Source organism: Panulirus ornatus, chromosome 26, assembly GCF_036320965.1.
Source record: "Panulirus ornatus isolate Po-2019 chromosome 26, ASM3632096v1, whole genome shotgun sequence".
Classification (NCBI taxonomy): domain Eukaryota; kingdom Metazoa; phylum Arthropoda; class Malacostraca; order Decapoda; family Palinuridae; genus Panulirus; species Panulirus ornatus.
In genome coordinates, this window is record NC_092249.1 from 4,486,590 (window position 1) to 4,512,949 (window position 26,360).

At 49.2% G+C, this 26,360-nt stretch overlaps 1 protein-coding gene across 5 annotated transcripts in view; it reads right to left on the bottom strand.

The window, feature by feature from the left end:
* Nucleotides 1-26,360, bottom strand: part of LOC139757414 (uncharacterized) — a 584,870-nt gene that overhangs the window by 170,191 nt on the left and 388,319 nt on the right. For all 5 annotated transcript variants that reach the window (XM_071677893.1, XM_071677894.1, XM_071677895.1 and 2 more), the window contains one exon: nt 133-208. In XM_071677893.1, the coding sequence (XP_071533994.1) occupies nt 133-208 (76 nt within the window). The remainder of the gene's footprint in view (nt 1-132; nt 209-26,360) is intronic.

Genomic DNA, 26,360 nt, shown 5'->3' on the forward strand with positions numbered 1-26,360 from the left:
ATATAGCCTCCCAACACACCCCAGCCTACCCCCAGCATGAAGCTCCCCACACCCCAGCCTACTCCAGGATGTAGCCTCCCAACCTACCCCCCATATGAAGCTCCCCACACCCCAGCTCAACCCAGGACTCACCACCCCAGGATGGAGCTTGGCCTGAGAACCGTCAGTTAACCCTCGGTCTTCCTCGCCCACGCTTCGGCTCGGCTTCCTGTAAAAGAAAAAGAAGTCTTAGGATAATGGGACACACACACACACACACACACACACTATGAGTCAGCGAGGCCCGAAGCCGGGTTCGAATCCCGGGCTGGGTTTATCGGCCAACACCCAATCCAGGTGTTTATCCTCCCCCTAAGGTCTGGTCGATGAATAGGTATCTGGTTCAGTGTGTGTGTGTGTGTGTGTGTGTGTGTGTGTACATATGGGAGTGAACATATACATATATATATGTGCCAAGTTAAGAGACCGGGGGCAACACAAGTGTAAAATTCTCTCGTGTACCAAACACTAAACACATGCCCACACAGGCAGGCATAAACTAGACTGTATTAAGTTACATAAGTTATATAAAAAAAAAAGTATAAGTGTAAAATCCTCATCTGGGTTGTATATACTCATATATGCTTCGAACGCCTTGAACCAACAGTTCAACATACATATTTAAAAGCAATAATAGAGGAATCCTGATGTTTATATACATATATATAACACACCTTACAATCAGATGGAAAGACACATATTCTCCATTTCAAGTGAGGTAGTGGGCAACCACCCATAATACCTTGATAACATAAAGCAAACATTTTTCCAAAGTAGCATTTAAATTTAACGCCGCCGTACAAGTTCTTTTCCCGGCAGCGCGACGCCTGGCAGCGGGGTCGGACGTGCCATATGGCGTTAATTCGGTGGTCATCATTTCCCCGCCACTTCCCACGGAACACGGTGCACTGAACCTGGTCACATAATCTAAATAATCACGCACCACTGTGTCTGTGTGTCTGGCCCGTCCGTAGAATATAAAAAGAAGTGCCACGGCCAGCGGCCATTAAGGAGAGGTGGTCAGAAACGCGAGAATAATACTGGAACACGAAGTGGCAACAGTGTCACGCATGCGCACCAAAGTAAACATATAATAGTCTCTTAAAAAAACTTCCCTTTTAACAGAGTCCATTACAGTTTTCAACGCCCGTTAGGCTCCGCGCGGGCGGCCACACGTCCCCTTCAACTGTCCACTGTGATGTGTTACTCTCATCCAGACGCTCTCAAAAGTGAAAATAATTCTCAAATGTCATCTCGTTTTGATCTATGAACAATCGTCGCAACATAACGGTAGTAATTATACAACACCAACGCGGAAGAAGGAGTCACTTACGTCCACAACACACGGACAAACACTATTTTCCTAAGCCTTCCACATATCGCTCTTGATTTCACCTTTTCATCGCGTGTCACGATTGCTTTCGACCTATAAACTTACAATGAGGCGATCTCTCTCTCTCTCTCTCTCTCTCTCTCTCTCTCTCTCTCTCTCTCTCTCTCTCTCTCTCTCTCTCTCTCTCTCACAGTGGAGCGTGTGATCTACTACATGCATAAATCCCACAGGAATATAAAACACGGCAAGTTCCCAAGTGCACTTTCGTGCAATGATCACATCATCAGGGGAGATACAAAAAATGAGATTGACGCACAAAAAACACTCGGTTGATATACGGCATCTATACCATCTTTCTAACATAGGTACATGGAAATTTTGAATTAGGAGAAACCACCACAAAATAAACCATTGCCAAATGCTTTCAAATCAAGCTAGATTGATTTGGGAGCAAAACAAAGCAATGCAATACAAGCTGTGGATAAATGCGAGTGGGGGTTGGTGGGTGGGTGGGTGGGTATCTATAGTTATCTGCACAATAGGGACGGTCTTCCCATAAGGACAGGAGTTGGCCAACTTCATTACCGGCTAATTAACACTATCATGCCTCCAACTTTTCGGATTAGAAAAAAAGGGAGTGTGGGAGTGTTCCAAATGCTTCGATTAAGCCCTACACACTCGGGAACCAAACTTTAGCAACTCAACCGACTCAACACAGTCCACCGGTCCTGGACGAAACACAAAACAGGTTTTCCGGACGAAACACACAAGCTTTTCCGGGAGACCAAAAGGCATTCGGCAACCCCACTGTGTGTCGGAATACACGCAAGTTCTAACTTCACCTCCTGAAGACGATGGACGACTACGAGGAATCTAACAGATTCTTCTTTAGAGCCAGGTCGAATTACCGCTGCCCTCAGCGGAGGTGGCGATAGTCAAGCGCCATCTATTTCAACTTCGACGGTCATATGATGTCATTAATGAAGTTTTATATAATGAACAGGTTCGGTTTAAGTGTGGGCGACAAGGGTACACTACGCTGGCGAATGTTTCTGAGAGTCGTGACGCAAGGACAAGTTAGAGAGATGTTTGAAGCCTTGAGCACGACGGTGCAGCCCTTGAAGACGGTACGGCCCTTGAGGAAGACGGTACGGCCCTTGAGTACGACGGTGCAGCCCTTGAGGAAGACAGTGCAGCCCTTGAGGAAGACGGTACGGCCCTTGAGTACGACGGTGCAGCCCTTGAGGAAGACCGTGTAGCCCTTGAGGAACACGGTACGGCCTTTGAGGAAGACGGTACGGCTCTTGAGCACGACGGTGCAGCCCTTGAGGAAGACGGCACGGCCCTTGAGGAAGACGGTGCGTAACGTGAACAAGAAGGACGGCCCTTGAACGAGACGTTACGAACTCAGGAGCACCATCATACGACCCTTGGACACGACAGTGAGGCCCTTGAGCACGACTTGGTTCCTTTGTCTTTTGCCTCATGTGCGACAAAGTCACAACTCTCTCTCTCTCTCTCTCTCTCTCTCTCTCTCTCTCTCTCTCTCTCTCTCTCTCTCTACCGTCTTAATAGCATCACCTCCCAGTTGAAGCAGGACGTCCCCCACTTTCAAAAGGCACCCCTCCCTATATCCTTGGATTCACGAGCCTCGTATTCAAGCCAGAGCGCCCGACTGAGGAGAGAAAACCTTTACGACGCGAAGATCCAATAACAAGTCAAACACAGGCGTGAGTTCGATCGCGTCAAGGGGAAGGAGGAGGGAAGGGAGAGTGGGTGTGAGTGAGAGGAGGAGGAGGAGGAGGAGGAGGAGTGAACCGACCCCCCGCCGAAGAGATGCGAAGAAAGGCGGGAGACATGTATCCATAAGGCATGACTCCATGCCAAAACGAATGGTCTACTTGCTCCTCCAAACAAACGCACACACACACACCCCTCCTCACCCCCGCCGCCAGCCCACTCCAAGAGCCTTCGAAGCGAGGGTCCCAAATCTGAATGCAAGATGTGTTTGACCTATTTCCCGGGCATATATCAAAGAGACACGGAGAGTCCAAAAGCCTTATATTGGCCTCTTGAGATCGACACTGGGGGGGGGGGGGGGTGCTACGGCTTGGCCTTTGACCCCGAACCCTTGCGGAAAAGGCCAGAAAGTCAAAGGCCATTCTGTCGTACCTTGAGGGTCGTTCCGTCGCAACTTGGGGGGGGGGGGTCGTGCTGTCGTGCTAAGAGGTCGTACTTACGCGCAGGAGGAGGAGGTGGTCGTTTACAGCCAGGAACTTCAGTTTACACAGAGAAGTATTCTACATCACCAAACACCGCGTCAGGCACGGTTTAACCCCCATCGCACGATGCTCTATGACCGTTCGAGATGAACGACCGATGAATGCAAATCAGAAAACGAGGCAAGACGAAATGACTCACACACGTAACAATGGCGCGTCCGTCAGGGCCTCCCGTGTGTGTGTGTGTGTGTGTGTGTGTGTGTGAGTGAGTGTGACAAGCCAACCTGACTAAACCCGCCACAGCCAACGATTCTCTACGACACATTTACCGAATGACCGAATTCAAGCAACGCCAACTCACTCCAACACCCCACCTCCCACTCCCCAGCTGAATATTACAAAATCCAAGACTTTTTTTCCCAAAAACTCTCTTTTTTTTTTCAACATTAAGCCACCCGTCATTTGTGCTGCTCAAGCGCACACACACAACGGTCAATCTGGTGTCCAAACAAAAATAGTTCTACCTCCATCTATCAAAATCCTGTGAAAGGTGTGCTGTGCCCCTCACCGTGACGCAGTTGTGAGCAACGGCGAGATCTTGACCACTCTATTTCTTCCCTCCACACGAGGAGGTCGCCTTCTGCGTGAGGACCCGACACCTCGAATTTAGAGAGAAGAATTTGTTCTAATCTTTATTTCCGGAGCAAAATGGTATATCCTTCCAGATCCTGCCGGATAGAAGGTTTGTGTATACACAAGGCTCTAGCATCCTTCCGCATCCTACAGCGAAGTTGCCTACAGGATTTAGGATCCTCTCATACCCCTGTCTGTTGTATATAGGATCTAGGATCCTCTTATATCCTGCCTTGAAGAGTATATACAGGCTCTAGGATCCTCCATATCCTGCCCGTTGTATACAGGGCCTAGGATCCTCCCATATCCTGCCCTGGAGGGTATATACAGGTCCTAGGATCCTGCCATATCCTGCCCTGGAGGGTATATACAGGTCCTAGGATCCTGCCCTGATGCCGTATATGGGCTGTGGATTCCTTCCATGCCCTGCCGCAAGGAAACTGCACACATGTCCTTGAGGATCCTTGCACATCCTACCAGGACGAAGCTGTCCGCTGGCCTCAACGACCCTCCCGTATCCTGCTGGGGAGGTGGAGGAGGAGGAAGAAGTAGTCGGCCAGGGAGGCTGTGGAGGGAGGGAGGGAGGGAGGGAGGGAGGGAGTGAGGGAGGGAGTAGCCGACCAGGGCGCCCTCCAAATACGGATTCCGACGCGTGGGGATCGACTCGGCTCAGGGAAGGATCATCCCCTTATCCTGGGTCTGTCTGGTGAGGCGCTGAGGCAGGATTGATAGGCTGGCCCTGAAGTAGAGGATAAACACAGTGTATGGCTATATCGCACCGGCACGACACCTCGCTCTCCTCCACCACCGCCACCACCGCTACCTACCCCCTCCTCAACCTCCCTCCCCGCTACATACCCCCTCCTCAACCTCCCTCCCCGCTACCTACCCCCTCCTCAACCTCAACTCCTCCCGCTACCAACCCCCTCCTCTTCCTCAACCTCCCTCCCCGCTACCTGCCTCCTCTTCAACCTCCACCCCCGCTACCTACCCCCTCCTCAACCTCCCTCCGCGCCACCTACCCCCTCCTCAACCTCCCTCCCCGCTACCTACCCCCTCCTCAACCTCCCTCCCCGCTACCTACCCCCTCCTCAACCTCCCCCCCCGCTACCTACCCCCTCCTCAACCTCCCTCCCCGCTACCTACCCCCTCTTCAACCTCCCTCCCCGCAAGCCTTGGGAGCCAATTGCAAGCCTTGGGAGTTACTTGCAAGCCTTGGGAGTTAATTGCAAGCCTTGGGAGTTAATTGCAAGCCTTGGGAGCCAATTGCAAGCCTTGGGAGTTACTTGCAAGCCTTGGGAGCCAATTGCAAGCCTTGGGAGTTACTTGCAAGCCTTGGGAGCCAATTGCAAGCCTTGGGAGCCAATTGCAAGCCTTGGGAGCCAATTGCAAGCCTTGGGAGCCAATTGCAAGCCTTGGGAGTTACTTGCAAGCCTTGGGAGCCAATTGCAAGCCTTGGGAGTTAATTTCAAGCCTTGGGAGTTAATTGCAAGCCTTGGGAGCCAATTGCAAGCCTTGGGAGTTAATTGCAAGCCTTGGGAGCCAATTGCAAGCCTTGGGAGTTACTTGCAAGCCTTGGGAGTTACTTGCAAGCCTTGGGAGTTACTTGCAAGCCTTGGGAGCCAATTGCAAGCCTTGGGAGTTACTTGCAAGCCTTGGGAGTTACTTGCAAGCCTTGGGAGCCAATTGCAAGCCTTGGGAGTTACTTGCAAGCCTTGGGAGTTACTTGCAAGCCTTGGGAGTTACTTGCAAGCCTTGGGAGTTACTTGCAAGCCTTGGGAGTTACTTGCAAGCCTTGGGAGTTACTTGCAAGCCTTGGGAGTCAATTGCAAGCCTTGGGAGCCAATTGCAAGCCTTGGGAGTTAATTGCAAGCCTTGGGAGCCAATTGCAAGCCTTGGGAGCCAATTGCAAGCCTTGGGAGTTAATTGCAAGCCTTGGGAGTTAATTGCAAGCCTTGGGAGCCAATTGCAAGCCTTGGGAGTTACTTGCAAGCCTTGGGAGTTAATTGCAAGCCTTGGGAGCCAATTGCAAGCCTTGGGAGCCAATTGCAAGCCTTGGGAGCCAATTGCAAGCCTTGGGAGCCAATTGCAAGCCTTGGGAGTTAATTGCAAGCCTTGGGAGCCAATTGCAAGCCTTGGGAGCCAATTGCAAGCCTTGGGAGCCAATTGCAAGCCTTGGAGTTAATTGCAAGCCTTGGGAGCCAATTGCAAGCCTTGGGAGTTAATTTCAAGCCTTGGGAGTTAATTTCAAGCCTTGGGAGTTAATTTCAAGCCTTGGGAGTTAATTGCAAGCCTTGGGAGCCAATTGCAAGCCTTGGGAGTTAATTGCAAGCCTTGGGAGCCAATTGCAAGCCTTGGGAGTTACTTGCAAGCCTTGGGAGCCAATTGCAAGCCTTGGGAGTTACTTGCAAGCCTTGGGAGTTACTTGCAAGCCTTGGGAGTTACTTGCAAGCCTTGGGAGTTACTTGCAAGCCTTGGGAGCCAATTGCAAGCCTTGGGAGCCAATTGCAAGCCTTGGGAGCCAATTGCAAGCCTTGGGAGCCAATTGCAAGCCTTGGGAGTTACTTGCAAGCCTTGGGAGCCAATTGCAAGCCTTGGGAGTTACTTGCAAGCCTTGGGAGTTACTTGCAAGCCTTGGGAGCCAATTGCAAGCCTTGGGAGTTACTTGCAAGCCTTGGGAGTTAATTTCAAGCCTTGGGAGTTACTTGCAAGCCTTGGGAGCCAATTGCAAGCCTTGGGAGCCAATTGCAAGCCTTGGGAGTTAATTTCAAGCCTTGGGAGTTACTTGCAAGCCTTGGGAGTTACTTGCAAGCCTTGGGAGCCAATTGCAAGCCTTGGGAGCCAATTGCAAGCCTTGGGAGTCAATTGCAAGCCTTGGGAGTCAATTGCAAGCCTTGGGAGTTACTTGCAAGCCTTGGGAGTTAATTGCAAGCCTTGGGAGTTACTTGCAAGCCTTGGGAGCCAATTGCAAGCCTTGGGAGTTACTTGCAAGCCTTGGGAGTTACTTGCAAGCCTTGGGAGCCAATTGCAAGCCTTGGGAGCCAATTGCAAGCCTTGGGAGTTACTTGCAAGCCTTGGGAGCCAATTGCAAGCCTTGGGAGCCAATTGCAAGCCTTGGGAGCCAATTGCAAGCCTTGGGAGCCAATTGCAAGCCTTGGGAGCCAATTGCAAGCCTTGGAGTTAATTGCAAGCCTTGGGAGCCAATTGCAAGCCTTGGGAGTTACTTGCAAGCCTTGGGAGTTAATTTCAAGCCTTGGGAGTTACTTGCAAGCCTTGGGAGCCAATTGCAAGCCTTGGGAGTTAATTTCAAGCCTTGGGAGTTAATTGCAAGCCTTGGGAGTTAATTGCAAGCCTTGGGAGTTACTTGCAAGCCTTGGGAGCCAATTGCAAGCCTTGGAGTTAATTGCAAGCCTTGGGAGTTACTTGCAAGCCTTGGGAGTTACTTGCAAGCCTTGGGAGCCAATTGCAAGCCTTGGGAGCCAATTGCAAGCCTTGGGAGCCAATTGCAAGCCTTGGGAGTTAATTTCAAGCCTTGGGAGTTAATTTCAAGCCTTGGGAGTTAATTTCAAGCCTTGGGAGTTAATTTCAAGCCTTGGGAGTTAATTTCAAGCCTTGGGAGTTACTTGCAAGCCTTGGGAGTTAATTTCAAGCCTTGGGAGTTAATTTCAAGCCTTGGGAGTTACTTGCAAGCCTTGGGAGTTAATTTCAAGCCTTGGGAGTTAATTTCAAGCCTTGGGAGTTAATTTCAAGCCTTGGGAGTTAATTGCAAGCCTTGGGAGTCAATTGCAAGCCTTGGGAGTTAATTGCAAGCCTTGGGAGTTAATTGCAAGCCTTGGGAGTCAATTGCTAGCCTTGGCACTCAACTACAAGCCTTGGGAGTTACTTGCAAGCCTTGGGAGTTACTTGCAAGCCTTGGGAGTTAATTTCAAGCCTTGGGAGTTAATTTCAAGCCTTGGGAGTTACTTGCAAGCCTTGGGAGTTAATTGCAAGCCTTGGGAGCCAATTGCAAGCCTTGGGAGTTAATTGCAAGCCTTGGGAGCCAATTGCAAGCCTTGGGAGTTAATTGCAAGCCTTGGGAGCCAATTGCAAGCCTTGGGAGCCAATTGCAAGCCTTGGGAGCCAATTGCAAGCCTTGGGAGTTAATTGCAAGCCTTGGGAGCCAATTGCAAGCCTTGGGAGTTACTTGCAAGCCTTGGGAGCCAATTGCAAGCCTTGGGAGCCAATTGCAAGCCTTGGGAGTTAATTTCAAGCCTTGGGAGTTAATTGCAAGCCTTGGGAGTTACTTGCAAGCCTTGGGAGTTACTTGCAAGCCTTGGGAGCCAATTGCAAGCCTTGGGAGTTAATTGCAAGCCTTGGGAGCCAATTGCAAGCCTTGGGAGTTAATTTCAAGCCTTGGGAGTTACTTGCAAGCCTTGGGAGTTACTTGCAAGCCTTGGGAGTTACTTGCAAGCCTTGGGAGTTAATTGCAAGCCTTGGGAGCCAATTGCAAGCCTTGGGAGTCAATTGCTAGCCTTGGCACTCAACTACAAGCCTTGGGAGTTACTTGCAAGCCTTGGGAGTTACTTGCAAGCCTTGGGAGTTAATTTCAAGCCTTGGGAGTTAATTTCAAGCCTTGGGAGTTACTTGCAAGCCTTGGGAGCCAATTGCAAGCCTTGGGAGTTAATTTCAAGCCTTGGGAGTTAATTTCAAGCCTTGGGAGTTACTTGCAACCCTTGGGAGTTAATTGAAAGCCTTGGGACCCAATTGCAACCCTTGGGGATTAAGCAAGCCTTGGGAGCCAATTGCAAGCCTTGGGAGCCAATTGCAAGCCTTGGGAGTTAATTGCAAGCCTTGGGAGTTAATTGCAAGCCTTGGGAGTCAATTGCAAGCCTTGGGAGTTAATTGCAAGCCTTGGGAGTTAATTGCAAGCCTTGGGAGTTAATTGCAAGCCTTGGGAGTTAATTGCAAGCCTTGGGAGTCAATTGCAAGGCGTGGGAGTCAATCCATGGTCATTCCTTTTAGCAACAACAAGTCATGGTTTCCCACGGGGGGGGAGGGAAAGTCGCCCGACCAATTCTGTTTTTTAGAAATCGCGTGCGACGCCGGAGTGAAAGTTTTTTTTTGTCGGATCGTGACGTGCGACATGGGGGGGACCCTTGGCTGGCTTCTGAGTTCGAGTGGCAGAGCGGGGTGAGTTCGTGAGACATTTGAGCGTCAAGACTCAAAAAGGCGAGGCGCTTTCTCGCCCAGATATTCCTCTCTCTTTCTTTTTTTTTTCCCCAATGCGTAAAATGACCCCCCCCCCCCCACACCACCAAGGCGACGCGACAGATGACGTGTCGTTCGTCCGTCCGTCCGTCCGCGACGATGCGTCGTCCAGCCTCGCCACGAGCGACCAGCGACGACCAATACACCACGACAGAGTCTGGCGATAGACGGAGGGAGTTCGCGTGGGAGCGCGTGGGAGTGACGCGCCCCCATTACGTGGGTGATGGATTGCCCCCTCCCGTTTCTAGGGGGGGGGGCCCTCCCTCGACCCCCTGGGTGGCTGGGGTTCGACCCTGTCGTGTACATGTTTGGGTGGGTTGGTCTCTTGAGCACGACGGTATGACCCTTGAGCACGACGGTACGACTCTTGAGCAGGACGGTGCGACCCTTGAGCACGACGGTACGACTCTTGAGCACGACGGTACGACCCTTGAGCACGACGGTATGACCCTTGAGCACGACGGGACGACCCTTGAGCACGACGGTACGACCCTTGAGCACGACGGTTGGAGCCATGAGCACGACGGTACGACTCTTCAGCACGACGATACGACTCTTCAGCACGACGGTACGACCCTTGAGCACAACAGTACGACCCTTGAGCACGACGGCACGACCCTTGAGCACGACGGTATGACCCTTGAGCACGACGGTGCGACCCTTGAGCACGACCGTACGACCCTTGGTTATAACGGCCCGACCCGTAAGGGCCAGGTCAAAGGTCATGACAATCATTACGTCGTGCTCATACATTGAATATCAACATAACCAACATCTATGTAGTTTACTGCGATCTTGACCGCCAATTGTGAAATAAAATTTTAAGTGTTTGGACGTGAAGTAATAATTTTCAAATCTAAAAAAAAAATGCAACGGTCTGGAAATTTTAAGTTTTTAGATATGAAGTAATAGTTTTTAAGTTTAAAACATACGACGGTCGGCAAATTATAAGTTTTTGGATATAAAGTAATAGTTTTTAAGTTTAAAACATACCACGGTCGGTAAATCTTAATTTTTTTTGGATATGAAGTGATAGTTTTTGAATTCAAAGTCTTTAGTGTTGAAATATAACGACAAAAGGCATTTCAGTGATAGCCTGGGGTGTGTGGGGGATACACTAAAGAGGGTGTAGGGGATACACTAAAGAGGGTGTGGGGGAGAGGCAAGTGTAGAGCCCACAGTGGGTGCAATAAATAAAGGGGGAAGGGAAGGTGGGGTGAGGGGGTGGTGACAGATGGGCCCCCAGAGAGCTCTTGGCCCGTTAGGAAATGGGGGGAGAATGGAAACAATAAGTGCGGCAGAGACCATATATTTTGGGTCATTATTTCATATAAATATCGTGAAGGGGGCGTGGAAGAGGGGGAGGAGGGGGGCGCGTTGGAGCTGTGTGTGTGTGTGTGTGTGTGTGTGTGCGTGTGTGTGTGTGTGTGTGTGTGTGTGTGTGACGGAGGAGGAGGAGGAGGAGCAGATGGTCCTACCCAAGTGCGAGGTGACGAGCGAGTAATGGAGTACCTCACCCACGCCACTATATGACTTGGCCCACGCCTTCTGCCTCTCTCTCTCTCTCTCTCTCTCTCTCTCTCTCTCTCTCTCTCTCTCTCTCTCTCTCTCTCTCTCAACACACACACACACACACACACACGACAAAGCGGCGGGTAATCAACATAGTAATTAACGCTTTGGGTCTATGCTTAGGAACCCTTCTTGCCCTTGTTCGTTACCGACCGTAATTGCTCAGATGAAAATCAAACGGAGAGGGAGGGGAGGGGGGGGGCGATTAGGAGGAGGAGGAGGAGGAGGAGGAGGAGGACGAGGACGACGAGGAGGAGGAGGAGGAGGAGGGAGCCACTTCTCTGCAGTCACCAATAGCACACACACCCCACACTCCCCCACATTCCCCTTCCCTTCCCCCGTCGCCCCACACGCACAGTGTGGGGCTTTATCTTTTTACAAAGCACTGTGGGTAACTGTGCACAAACCGGTTTGGGTAACCGGTTGGGCTACCTGGGGAGGGGGGGGGGTAGGGGGTTTCAGACCCAGCGTCTGCCAGGTAAGTGAGTGGACGACACGTACCATACGTCACGTGCATGTAAAGCCCAGAATTTCCCCCCATTCCCAAGAATTTAAGTCACCCAAATTCCAGACGAGAGAGTTTACTGATGGCTCGAATTTAGGGGAGAATGTGTCTCTACTCTCCCTCCCTCCCCTGGGGGAAATGGAGAACATCCCTCCCCCGTGGTAGGTTGCAGGGTTATGTGCCATAAAGTCCTCCAGAATTTCCAACGTGTACGCCTTTGACACCATCCATGTCGCCTCGAGGGCAATTACGTTGGAAAGTTAAAGACATATTTGCATCACGGTGTTGTTTCAAGGCTTAAAAACCCTTGAGCACGACGGTACGACCCTTGAGCACGACGGTAAGACCCTTGAGCACGACGGTAAGACCCTTGAGCACGACGGTAAGACCCTTGAGCACGACGGTACGACCCTTGAGCACGAGGGTAAGACCCCTGAGCACGACGGTAAGACCCTTGAGCACGACGGTAAGACCCTTGAACACGACGGTACGACCCTTAAACACGACTCAAGAGCCTTGAGTTAGCCTACAAGGACTGAAAGAGACGGTGCGTCCATTGGGTATATTGTGTTCGGACCTTTGGGCACGATGGTACGACCCCTGAGCACGACCTACGACCCTCAGGTACGACGGCCTGGCCCACGACCAGACACCACAAGGCTCCAAGTCCAAAGGGCCAAAACCAAGCAATCATATACCCCAAGGGAGAGAGGGTGTCGAAGCCAACGGGAAACGAGAGCACACGGGTGGAAACCAGCCGTCGCGCGAGGCAGAAGACCCACAGTATACACAAATAGCCTTCCAGGTGCGGGCCAGCGCCTGGCCTCCAGCACTTAAAAGGCTGGTCTGGAACTCCGCCGTCCTTGCGTGGGACCAGGAGCGTAAACAAGTCCCCCACCTCTCTCTCCCCCGTGGAATGTTTCGACCAGCGACGAAACGGTGGGACGAGGGAAGACGCCACGAACACCAGGCGTCGGGAGAGGAAGGCACGAATGAAAACCAGAAGGAATGGCGGAGGAAGAAGAGAAATCAGGGCGGTGGGGAGGGAAGATTAATGTGCCGGGCGGTGTTTGATGGCAACCCCACTGGGCTGAGCCGAACTCCCGAAGGTCACAGGGGGGGGGACCCAGGTTCGACTCCCGACGACCGAGCATGGCGACACAACCCGGGGATGGAGGAGGGGAGTTGGAGGGGTTAGAAACGAGCCCTTAAGACTTCTCCCCCAAGGGAAGGAAAACGGAACAGGAACACAAGGCCATCGTACGAACTATCATAATCATTTTGGCCTTACGAGTTCGATCGAACACAGCGTCCGAGCATAATGAAGCAGCCACACAACCCGTTTTCTTTTCTCCTCTACGAAAAGTGGTACACACCAGCAGCAAAGTCCTTACAACCTTGAGGGCGGACCTCCTTAGTCTTCGACTGACTTCGAACCCCTGCCTCCTGAACCTAATTAACCCTACGCGGAAACACACCAGCGGACCAAAAACGGCACACGCGCCCCCATCATGGATTACTGACGAAGTGGTGACGACTCTTATCTGTTTGGCTTGGGAAGGATTCTGCTCCCGCCCTCACGCCGCGAGAGAGAGAGAGAGAGAGAGAGAGAGAGAGAGAGAGAGAGAGAGAGAGAGAGAGAGAGAGAGAGAGAGAGAGAGAGAGGACCCCCATGCTGCATGTGTGTGTCTTATTCTGGGTGCTGTGGTGGTGGTGGAGGTGTGAGGGTGGTGGAGGTGGGAGGGTTGTGGGGTTGTTGTGGGGTTGTTGTGGGAGGAGGCGGCCATTAAGGGCGGTGTTGTTAGGCACAGGTCTCATGGGGGTCGACGACTTGGTCTGAAGTCCCACTCGCGCACACTGAGGCTATGAGTCTTAAGGGGATGAAGGCAATTATTAGGGGGGTCTAGTACGCTTGTGTGTGTGTGTGTGTGTGTGTGTGTGCGTGTGTGTTGAACTAGACGCATCTGATGTTGCAAGTGTGTAGCAGACATGACATATATAATATATATATATATATATATATATATATATATATATATATATATATATATATATATATATATATATATATATATATATATATATTCTAGCCTGAGCTAGGTACTCATTGTATCGACCAATCCTGAGGGGGAGGATGAACAGCTGGGTTGACTGTGGGACCGACAGACGCAAGCAGGATTCGAACCTGTGTCCTCGACCCTGGGCGGGCCCGTCAAACGCGTCGCGGTTCAGAAACGCTGACGCTACACGTCGCTAAATTTGTTAATCATTATATCCTCTTAATTATAGGTAATTATCCATAAAATTAATTGATCCCGTGGTATTAAAACGATGGTCCAAAACCAATGCATTTAATTTATTGGTGGTTCGTGAAAGTCCATTTCAATCCCCCGTGAGCACGACGGTACGACCCCATGAGCACGACGGTACGGCCCCTTGACCACGACAGTACGACCCCTTGAGCACGACGGTACGACCCTTGAGCACGACGGTACGACCCCTTGAGCACGACGGTACGACCCTTGAGGACGAGACGGTACGACCCTTGAGCACGACGGTACGACCCCTTGAGCACGACGGTACGACCACATGAGCACGAGACGGTACGACACCTTGAGCACGACGGTACGACCCTTAGCACGACGGTACGACCCCTTGAGCATGACGGTACAACCCCTTGACCACGACGGTACAACCCCTTGAGCACGACGGTACGACCCTTGAGCACGACGGTACAACCCCTTGAGCACGACGGTACGACCCTTGACCACGACAGTACGACCCAAACCTCAAGATCCATGAAAAAAAAAAGAATAATGATTAAAAAGAACTTCAAACTTCATCATACCGCTGGGCCAACAGCTCCACACACACACACACACACACACACACACACACACACACACACACACACACACGCACGTTCGAATCCAGCCATAAAACAAAAGTTAATAATAATAAACGAGTTTGCAAAACGAAAACGAATTAGCAACGAAGCCCAAAAATTTCCTCAAATATTTACTACATCTAAATCGCCTTCGGATCAGATGCCAAATCTGAGACTAAGAGATTATTGTAGATTTAATCTAGAAAATAAAGAAAAGGTTTATATTTAAAACGAAAGAAAAGGTTTACATTTAATAAGAAAAGGTTTATATTTCAAACGAAAGAAAAGGTTTATGTTTAAAAAGAAAAGGTTAATATTCAAAAAGAAAAGGTTAATATTCAAAAAGAAAAGGTTTATATTTAAAAAGAAAAGGTTTATATTTAAAAAAGAAAAGGTTTATATTTAAAAAAGAAAAGGTTTATATCTAAAAAAAAGGTTTATATCTAAAAAAAAGGTTTATATTTAAAAAAAAGGTTTATATTTAAAAGAGGTTTATATTTAAAAAGAAAAGGTTTATATTTAAAAAGAAAAAAAGGTTTATATTTAAAAAGAAAAGGTTTATATTTAAAAAAAAAATGGTTTATGAGTGAGAGGTTTTCTCGTCACACGGGGTAAAAGTAGACCAGTTTTCCCCGTCTCGTAAGTCGACTTAACGACACACTTTTACCTTACTTATAATTCACAAGTGACCAGAACATCCACGTGGAGAAAGACGGCTTTTTATTGAACAAAAATCCAAAAGACGGTTATTTTCTTGAAAAGTATACAATACCTTACCAAAATATCATCCAAAATTCGATTTCCTTGAAAAGTATACAATACCTTACCAAAATATAATCCAAAAGAATACGATTTCCCAGAAAAGTACACAATACCAAAATATCAACCAAAATACGACGATTTCCTTGAAAAGTACACAATACCTTACCAAAACATCACCCAAAATACGACGATTCCCTAGAAAAGTATACAATACCTTACCAAAATATCATCCAAAATTCGATTTCCTTGAAAAGTATACAATGCCTTATCAAAATATCATCCAAAATACGATTTCCTTGAAAGGTATACAATACCTTATCAAAATATCATCCAAAAAAGCGGCTTTGTATGACCAAAGTGGGGGGCCCCCTTGTCGCAAGCGGTGGGCCCCTTTGTCGCAAGCGGTCGCAACCCTTCCCAGACGTAACTTTCGACTCCCTCGCTCGCTCTTTTTTTTCTTTTCTTTTAATATCCCCCCCTACTCTCAACCCCCCCCCCCCTCCAACCCCCCCCTACGGAAAAGAAAAAATCTAAGTCTATGGTTCATCTGGAAATGAAAACCCGCCGGCCGGTAGTGTGCTTTTTGCTCTGTGGTGGGTATAGAGAGAGAGAGAGAGAGAGAGAGAGAGAGAGAGAGAGAGAGAGAGAGAGAGAGAGAGAGAGAGAGAGAGAGAGAGAGAGAGAGAATCATATCTGTTGGTCATGATTTACAAAAAATAAAAGTAAAAACAACTGCTGGTAAAAAAAATTAACATCTGCACGTCCGATGTGTGTGTGTGTGTGTGTGTGTGTGTGTGTTTACTTTCATCAAATGCCTACAGAATGATAGTGCGACGGTACGACCCTTGAGCACGACGGTACGACCCTTGAACACGACGGTACGATCTCTTGAGCACGACGGTACGATACCTTGAGCACGACGGTACGATACCTTTAGCACGACGGTACGACCCTTGAACACGACGGTACGATCTCTTGAGCACGACGGTAGGGCCCCTTGAGCACGACGGTACGATCCCTTGAGCACGACGGTACGACCCATTGAGCACGACGGTACGACCCTTGAGCACGACGGTACGACCCATTGAGCACGACGGTGCGACCCATTGAGCACGACGGTACGACCCCTTGAGCACGACGGTACGACCCTTGAGCACGACGGTACGACCCTCGAGCACGACGGTACGACCCTCGAGCACGACGGTACGACCCTTGAGCACGACGGTACGACCCTTGGGTACGACGATGCGTCCCCTGGGCCACCATACCCAAGGGTCGTACCCTTGTGCTCTTTGGGGTCAAATGATCACACGGGTCATCTTCCAATATTCGAAAGTGCTTCCTGAAATTCCAAACTATTAAATGTTTTAATTATTAATCGCTGGTTTACCGGCAAAGCCAAATTAGCATAAATTTGCATAATTATCTTCGAGGATACATATTCATACACTCACGAACTTAAAATGGCCTGACCTTTTCTTTTTTTTTCTTTATTTACACCTTTAACCTAAACTTTATTTCCGTAATTCGTAAAGACAAACAAACAAAAACAAAAAATAACGAAAAAAAAATCAACGTATCTAGATTTTTTTTTGAATTAAGATCAAAAAAAGATTTTTTTTGACAGGTTTCGCTAATCAGAAAAGTTCAACTTGACGTTCGTTAAGACTTATTATTATTATTATTATTATTATTTTTTCTTTTGCTCGAATTTTACAGACAAAAATGCCCCTTATGTCAGAGGTGTCACATAGACCTATCCTGCCCCGGGGGTCATCACACACACACACACACACACACATCAAAAGTCCGTTTTGCAAAATGACGAGACTTGAAAATTACTGATTTTTGACCAATACTGTGGAGAGAGAGAGAGAGAGAGAGAGAGAGAGAGAGAGAGAGAGAGAGAGAGAGAGAGAGAGAGAGAGAGAGAGAGAGAGCTTACCTTACGATGGTTTGGGAGGTCTTCTACCAAACCCTCTTAACGTGAGCCGGAAACATTTGACGATCGCCTGTCAACAACACATCGCCTATCCACACTCAAAAGTGGCGTCCTCAATCCAATCAACTGGTTGCTTAACTTCCCAGGCGTAGGGGGCGTACCATGCGTAAAAAGCGTACCGTTAGTACCATCATATACGCCGCTCGGCGAGTATCAAACGGTGGGGGGGGGACTGCGAGATTGCGCAGACCGCTACGTCTTAAAGCACGTGCGTGCGTACACGCACCCGCACGCACGCACTTGCACGTTCCCAAGCTCGCTGCGAAAGACAGCTGCATCGTATATATATATATATATATATATATATATATATATATATATATATATATATATATATATATATATACATAAATGACTGACGGGTATTTAGCCATGCCAGCCTGTAAGAGACTGACCCTTAAGAGAGAGAGAGAGAGAGAGAGAGAGAGAGAGAGAGAGAGAGAGAGAGAGAGGAACGTGAAATAATTTTGCTTGAGCGTCGTCAGCGCCTGCGTGTGTTTTGTGGTGGCCAACGATAAATGTGTTGGCACGTTCCACATGTGTTCAAGCACACAGACACGTACGTGAGAGTCTCCAAATTCGCTACACTCGAGAACAGGCCGATATATATATATATATATATATATATATATATATATATATATATATATATATATATATATATATATATATATATATATATTCCTATGAGTCCACGGGGAAAATAAAACACGATAAGTTCCCAAGTGCACTTTCGTGTGGTAATCACATCATCTGGGGAGACACAAGAAAGAAATATAACAGTTGTTCTACATCGAAGAGACGTGGCTAAGACGCCATTTGGTAAACAAGTGACCACCAAATGGCGTCCACATTCACAGCCCCAGTTTCTCTCTCTCTCTCTCTCTCTCTCTCTCTCTCTCTCTCTCTCTCTCTCTCTCTCTCTCTCTCTCTCTCAGTATAGTGACACATAACCTCCCTTAATCTCAGACACACATCTCTCGCCGTGAGAGACATTATTCCAAGGTGTCCAGTCTCCCTTCTGTCACAACAACGCCGCTTCTCTCTCTCTCTCTCTCTCTCTCTCTCTCTCTCTCTCTCTCTCTCTCTCTCTCACCCGCTTTAACAATGCACTCCGCCCGGCCCAGATGGAGAACGGTATGAAGGCTGAACCATTGTTGTGACGAGGCCTTGTAGAAGACGAGAGAGAGAGAGAGAGAGAGAGAGAGAGAGAGAGAGAGAGAGAGAGAGAGAGAGAGAGAGAGAGAGAGAGAGAGAGAGAGTGTAACGTGATGGCTCCCTCAGTCTATCCCAAGGTAGGTGGGTGTGGTAGAGGACGCAACACTTTCACTTACTCTGGTGAACCAGCTGGCGTAGAGGAGACCCGACCAGCTTTCTTCAGCGGTCTCGCTGGCACGTACAGTCACGACGGAGAGAGAGAGAGAGAGAGAGAGAGAGAGAGAGAGAGAGAGAGAGAGAGAGAGAGAGAGAGAGAGAGAGAGAGAGAGAGTACCGGTTCAATAATAATAATAATAATAATAATAATAATAATAATAATAATAATAATAGTAATAATATTGATAATAATAATAATAATAATAACAATAATAATAATAATAATAATAATAATAATAATAATAATAATAATAACACATAGGCCTTCGGCCACGAATCTCCCTCTAGCTCACGATTCCCACCTGTCCGGGACAGCGCCTGGATCGTCGCCCCTCCTCCTTCCCCACCACCACCACCATCTGCCGACGGTGCGTTGGTCCAGCCTGACGCATCCTGCCCCAGCGAAGGTCGCGAGACAGCGACGTGGTTCCCCCGGGCGAGCATCTGTGTCAAGGTGTGTACCTGGTGCCGCTCCTGTTTCTCCTCGCGCTTGATCATGGGTTTCAAAAATACTTGAAGGATTTCGTGTATTTAGAATTGGTTGGAGAGTGAGGAGAGGGGGCTTACGCTGTGAGTACGATCCTCAAACACGATGGTGCGATCCTTGAGCACGACGGTACGAATCCTTGAGCACGACGGTACGATCCTTGAGCACGACGGTACGATCCTTGAACACGACGGTACGATCCCTGAGCACGACGGTGCGATCCTTGAGCACGACGGTACGAATCCTTGAGCACGACGGTACGATCCTCAAGCACGACGGTACGATCCTTGAGCACGACGGTACGAATCCTTGAGCACGACGGTACGATCCTTGAGCACGACGGTACGATCCTTGAGCACGACGGTACGAATCCTCAAGCACGACGGTACGATCCTTGAGTACGACGGTACGATCCTTGAGCACGATGGTACGATCCTTGAGCACGATGGTGCGACCCCTTGAGCACGACGGTACGATCCTCAAGCACGACGGTACGATCCTTGAGCACGACGGTATGATCCTTGAACACGACGGTATGACCCTTGAGCACGACGGTACGAATCCTTGAGCACGACGGTACGACCCTTGTGCACGATGGTACCGTTCCTTGAGCACGACGGTACGACCACGACCGTGCGATCCTTAGATACGACCAGCCTGGGTCCTTTGACCTGACTCTCATGTTTCTGATCGAAAACCAATCAACCCCCTTCATCCCCAAGCGTCGTATCGTCGTGTTCCAAGACGACCCTGTCGTCGTACCCAAGAGTCGCTCACGAACCAAATGAAACTATAACCCTTTAAGCGTCCGGTAAAGAAATGTAATCCGTAACCGGCCAGAGGTCTGATAACAAGATGGTTCGTCGGTTATCCGAACTTCTAGCGTTGTGAGTAAATTCCCAACCGGACAAAGCTGTCTTCTTCTACCGTATGTGATGTATAACCATCGCATCCCACCCGCTAATGCCAATGTGCGTCCCCCTCACACACACACACACACACACACACACACACACACACACATCCCAACCCGCCAGGACGCCCCTCAGACCCACACACTCACACACACACACCCACAACCTCTCTCTCTCTCTCTCTCTCTCTCTCACCCAGTGTCCTTGACGACTCTTTTAAAGTCAATTACCGTCCGCTTTCGCCGGCGTTGTAAACAAGGTGGAACAGGCCGAGGCGAGTTTTTACCAGCCCGAGATTTAATTACGGACCAATTTACAGGGGAAGTGTAAACAAGAGACACCGGAAAGTGTGTTTTTCTTCTTCTTTCTCCGGGGGAACTTACGCTAAAACTCTCTCCCTCCCTCCACTTTGTAAACACACAGGCCATATTAGGAGTCTTCCATCGACGGAGAACGACGGTACGACCCTTGAGCACGACGGTACGACCATTGAAACGACGGTGCGACCCTTGAGCACGACGGTACGACCGTTGCAACGACGGTACGACCCTTGAGCACGAAGGTACGGTCCTTGAGCACGACGGTGCGACTTTTGAGCACGACGGTGCGACTTTTGAGCACGACGGTGCGACCCTTGAGCACGACGGTACGACCGTTGAGTAGTCAGTCCTTGCATATGACATGACACACGTCAGTCCTGGCATATGCCATGACACGCCAGTCAGTCCTGGCCTGGCATATGACATGACACGCCAATCAGTCCTGGCCTGGCATATGACATGACACTATAGTCCTGGCCTGGCTATATGACATGACACTCCAGTCCTGGTCTGGCATATGACATGACACTCCAGTCATATGACATGACACGCCAATCAGTCCTGGCACATGACATGACACTATAGTCCTGGCCAGGCATATGACATGACACGCTAGACCTGGCCTGGCATATGACATGGCACGTCAAGCAGTCCTGGACAGATCACACCAGCGGGGAGGGAGTGAGGGAGTGAGGGAGGACCACCGACCCTTCGCCCCGTACGTTCCAGCATGTCTTCGCCGGCTTCTGTGTTCTCTCGCGGGCCATCGCGTGTTCTGGCGCATTTCACGGCCAGCGATCGTCTTCTGGCGCCTCGTTCACATCTGTCACCTTCCCGTTAAAATGTGTGTGTGTCTGTCTGTCGCAAGAGTGACACAGTTTCTCGCGGTGAACTACGAGATGGTGTGGGAGCCGAGATGTGAATATGCATATTTCTGAGAGAGGTAAGTGTGTGTGTGTGACCATCTCTTCGTAATGATCATGCTATTAAGGTGTGTGCAGTCTGCTCATTTTGTGAGTCTTAACACGCAGCGTGGGGACCACAGTGACAATTCCGGGTTCCCGCTAACTCAAATTTTTCTTCTTCTTGAGTTCTTTTCACATTTTGAGTTGATCAACGCCTTGAGCGCGACGGGACGACTCTTGGGGGTTTTGCGATGAACTAGCTGGCCTTCTTCCTCCTACCAAACAGGTTGTGAGGGGTTTGTTAAGCCGTGATTGAGAAGGTTTGATGAGGGAACTCATTGCGCAGACTCCTCCTCCTCCTCCTCGCTCCTCCTCATCCAAACGCAAGATAGAAACGTCAAACTGATTACGCTTTTAATGTATCTTCACTTCACGCCCCAGCTTGAAAATGGGTCTCTTACGATCTCAAGATAGCTTTAGAAAGCTGAGCTGGCAGGACCGCTAAGCGTGTAACTTTTCGCCGTTATCTAGCACGCTGTAATTTATCTAAATGACTGGTATTTTGAGGTTCAATACGACGCCCGTTTACCTACATCTTGCGAGGGGATGAAAGCCTAGCGGCTGGACATTGTGGTAATCAAACTCCCAAGTGATAACACCCACCCACACACACACACACACACACACACACACACACACTATAAGCTTCCACAATCCTTTGGTCAAGCGATGCGACACCCACCAATGTATCAGACCCGGGTTCGAGTCCCGGACGAAGCAGCAGCCAGCTACTGCCAGCCCACAGCTAAACCCATCTGGTGTTCATCCTCCCCTTTGTGTGGGGTGTGTGTGTGTCTTGTCGGGGTGTGTGTGTGTGTGTGTGTGTCTTGTCGATGCCAAGGTACCTGGCGTAAGTTGAGATATGCATAGGGTCATCAAAGGTGTAAAAGAAGCCTATCCAACATCCTTAGTTCTTTACCAACAACCACGGAAAGGGATATCCAGAGTTCAGTATACTCAAAATGGCGCCCATTCCCTGGATTTATATCGTACGTTCAAAGGCTGAATATATCTCAAAGCCATTCCTAACTCGCAAGTTCACTGTAAATGGAGGTTTGATAAACCGAAATCATTCCTGATTTGTTGGTTTAATCCACTCGAATCACTCTTTTTAATTACTAGGTCTGTTGTCCATGGGAATGTGGAAGGCCAAGGCTCATTAACATCTGAAGATAAGTGACCCCATCCCAAATGTTTAACATCCCATCCAGTGTTTAACACCCCATCCCAAATGTTTAACATCCCATCCAGTGCTTAACATCCCATCCAGTGTTTAACACCCCATCCCAAATGTTTAACATCCCATCCAGTGTTTAACATCCCATCCAGTGTTTAACATCCCATCCAGTGTTTAACACCCCATCCCAAATGTTTAACATCCCATCCAGTGTTTAACACCCCATCCCAAATGTTTAACATCCCATCCAGTGTTTAACATCCCATCCAGTGTTTAACATCCCATCCAGTGTTTAACACCCCATCCCAAATGTTTAACATCCCATCCAGTGTTTAACACCCCATCCCAAATGTTTAACATCCCATCCAGTGCTTAACATCCCATCCAGTGTTTAACACCCCATCCCAAATGTTTAACATCCCATCCAGTGTTTAACATCCCATCCAGTGTTTAACATCCCATCCAGTGTTTAACACCCCATCCCAAATGTTTAACATCCCATCCAGTGTTTAACACCCCATCCCAAATGTTTAACATCCCATCCAGTGTTTAACATCCCATCCAGTGTTTAACATCCCATCCAGTGTTTAACATCCCATCCAGTGTTTAACACCCCATCCCAAATGTTTAACATCCCATCCAGTGTTTAACACCCCATCCCAAATGTTTAACATCCCATCCAGTGTTTAACATCCCATCCAGTGTTTAACATCCCATCCAGTGTTTAACATCCCATCCAGTGTTTAACACCCCATCCCAAATGTTTAACATCCCATCCAGTGTTTAATATCCCATCCCAAATGTTTAACATCCCATCCAGTGTTTAACATCCCATCCAGTGTTTAACACCCCATCCAGTGTTTAACACCCCATCCAGTGTTTAACATCCCATCCAGCGTTTAACATCCCATCCAGTGTTTAACACCCCATCCCAAATGTTTAACATCCCATCCCAAATGTTTAACATCCCATCCAGTGTTTAACATCCAATCCAGTGTTTAACATCCCATCCAGTGTTTAACATCCCATCCAGTGTTTCACATCCCATCCCAAATGTTTAACATCCAATCCCATCCATATTCTTGGTGTCTGGATGTATCGCGCGTCGGCATGAACGCCAATCTAACCGATAACTTCACAACATCCAAGAGTCGCCCACCGTTCCACAATGACAGATTGGGAAAGAAAAAAAAAGAGAAGATTGGCGAATCATTCGTCTTTCCTTCGTCATAATCGTTCATGCCCTGGATGCAGAAGGAGGAGGAGGAGGAGGAGGAGGAGGAGGAGGAGGAGGAGGAGGAGGAGGAGCCTCCCCCTGGACGAAAGGAGGAGCCTGGTGGAGTCCCACGAACCCCTCGTCATGTCTTGGGAGTTCCAGGTGTGTTTTCCAGTCGCGAGGTGCGGCGGTCTCTCTCTCTCGAGACCGGCTGGCCGCAGCCATCATGCCTGCGGCTGCGGCACAGGTGTCTCTGCGTCACGTTCAAAGCCGCAGGAGGAGACGCGCGCGGGGCACACAGCAGGAAAAGGGGAGGAGGGGTGATGGGAGGGAAGGGGGCGGACGAGACACGACCCCCCCCCACAACCCACATCTCGTGAAGGAAGAGGGACGCGCAGGGCCATCTTCCTCCATGGAAACATCCCGTTTTCTGAATCACTCGCTGGAATCTAGCCTCCCACTTGCGCCTCTCATCTCATTTTCTTTATGCCTGAGGACCTACCTAAACCCTATAACCCTTTCAGAGGCCAGGGCTTCGATGAAGAGCAATACTGCTACACAGATACGATACTAAACTACTAAAAGAAGAAAAAAAAAGAACTTTTCGAAGAAGTGGGTAACCTGTCTTGTTTTTTTTTTTTTTCAAAAGGTTCATCTCGATGCTGTTAGCAAAGACAAAGGCAAAGTCTTTCTTCTAATTACTCCCAGTTAGAGAGACGAGGGTTGGAGACCCGAACCCCCAGAAAGAGACATTAATCTCGAAGTTACAGAGAGTCCCACATGGACGTAAAGACTCAGTAACTTTTCATTACCAGATGGAACGCACTTTAATATGCCATAACTCCGTAGTGCTACTGGAAGAAGGGGATTTTACGAAGGGCATCGTTGAAATTCAGAGACCGTAGGTGGGGTAGGGGGCTTGGCTGGCCTGGAAGTCCCGTCTGGAAGGCTGGAAACAGAAAAGTTATGTGGATTAGGGTACGCGAAGGGGGGGTCGGTCCAGGCACCGCCGTGGCAAAGTTCCAGAAGATAGAATGGACATTCCAGTCCAGTGTGGTGGAGATGCTGGACGTCGCCACGTTACCCCCCTACCCTACGTTCCTTCCCTGGAAATCATCACTCTTCCAGGTAAGGTAAACGTAAGGTAAGGTATACGCGCAAGGTAAGGTATGGAACTCAGTCTTCTCATGTCTTCCAGAGCAGCTACCGCCTCACCACTTAAAGAATGGTTTTTTCCTCCGTAAAACATCTTCTTTACAGTTCCATCCCATATACATATATATATACATATATATGTTTTGGACAATCACATGTTTATCAAATGGTGTCCTAGCTTCGTCTCTTCGATGTGTATCAACTGACTTTTATTTCTCTCTTGTGTCTCCCCTGATGATGTGATTATTACACGAAAGCGCACTTGGGAACTTATCGTGTTTTATTTTCCCCCTGGACTCACAGGGATATATATATATATATATATATATATATATATATATATATATATATATATATATATATATATTTTGCCCTCCAACAGCCAGGAATCGAACCTAGGATTTTTGAGTGGTGGTCGGAAACGCTAACCGCTCGGCTATGATCGCCCCCGTACATAACTTATTCATCAGTGGGGTTCGAACCGGCCGCAAAAGAGTGATGGGGTGACCACATGGGTCCGGGGAGACAACCAACTGCTCTCCTCCCCGGAAGCACATGCCACCTTCCTCCCCACTTACTCAGCAGGTGGTGGAGATGCTCGCTCGCTTGCTCGCTCGCATCGCCACCACCTGGGCCGACACGACCCAGCTGTTCTGTCCATAACCAGCTTCAAGGAACGGGACGACCACAAGCACCAGCTGGCAGAAGGGAAGACTGAGTGAGTGGCTCATCCTCCTCACCATCTGTTTCAACAGGTGGTTGTGGGGGGGATTAAACCACCTGAATACTACGGGTACGACGCTTGGGACACGACGGTGCGATCCTCTTAACCCCGACGGTTGCGACGCTTGGGCAAGATGGATGCGACGCTCTGTGTCTGATGACGCTCTGACCTCTGACCTTTGACCTGACCATGATCAAATATCAGGCCATCACGCCCATAGCCATCCAGTCGAACTCAACAGGGGTTTCTCCACTGAGTTCAAAGGTCGGACCGTCATGCTTGAGGGCCGTCCGATCGCGCTCAAGGGTCGTACGACCGTACTCAAAATTCTCCCATCGTGCTCAAGGGTCGTAAAGTCGTGCTCAAGGGGTCGTATCGTTGTGCTCAAGGAGTCGTACCGTCGTGCCCAAGTGGGTCGTACCGTCGTGCTCAAGGGGTCATACCGTCGTGCCCAAATCGGTCGTACCGTCGTGCTCAAGGGATCGTACCGTCGTGCTCAAGGGTCATACCGTCGTGCTCAAGGAGGTCGTACCGTCGTGCCGAAGTGGGTCATACCGTCATGCTCAAGGGGTCATACCGTCGTGCTCAAGGGGGTCGTACCGTCGCACACAGGGTCCCTGCCACAGCGCTCACAGTCTCACCCAATCTAACATCACCGAACCCTTTACGGTGTTCCCACGCGCCTCACACTCCAGCAACACACTTCCGGCTCCGCGTGAGTCTCACGCCTTCGCTCCGACGGCGAAAGTCGTCATGCGCCTCGCCATGGTCGCAGGCGCGCCTTCGTCCGTCACGTAAAAAAAAAACGTAGAACTATCGACAACGC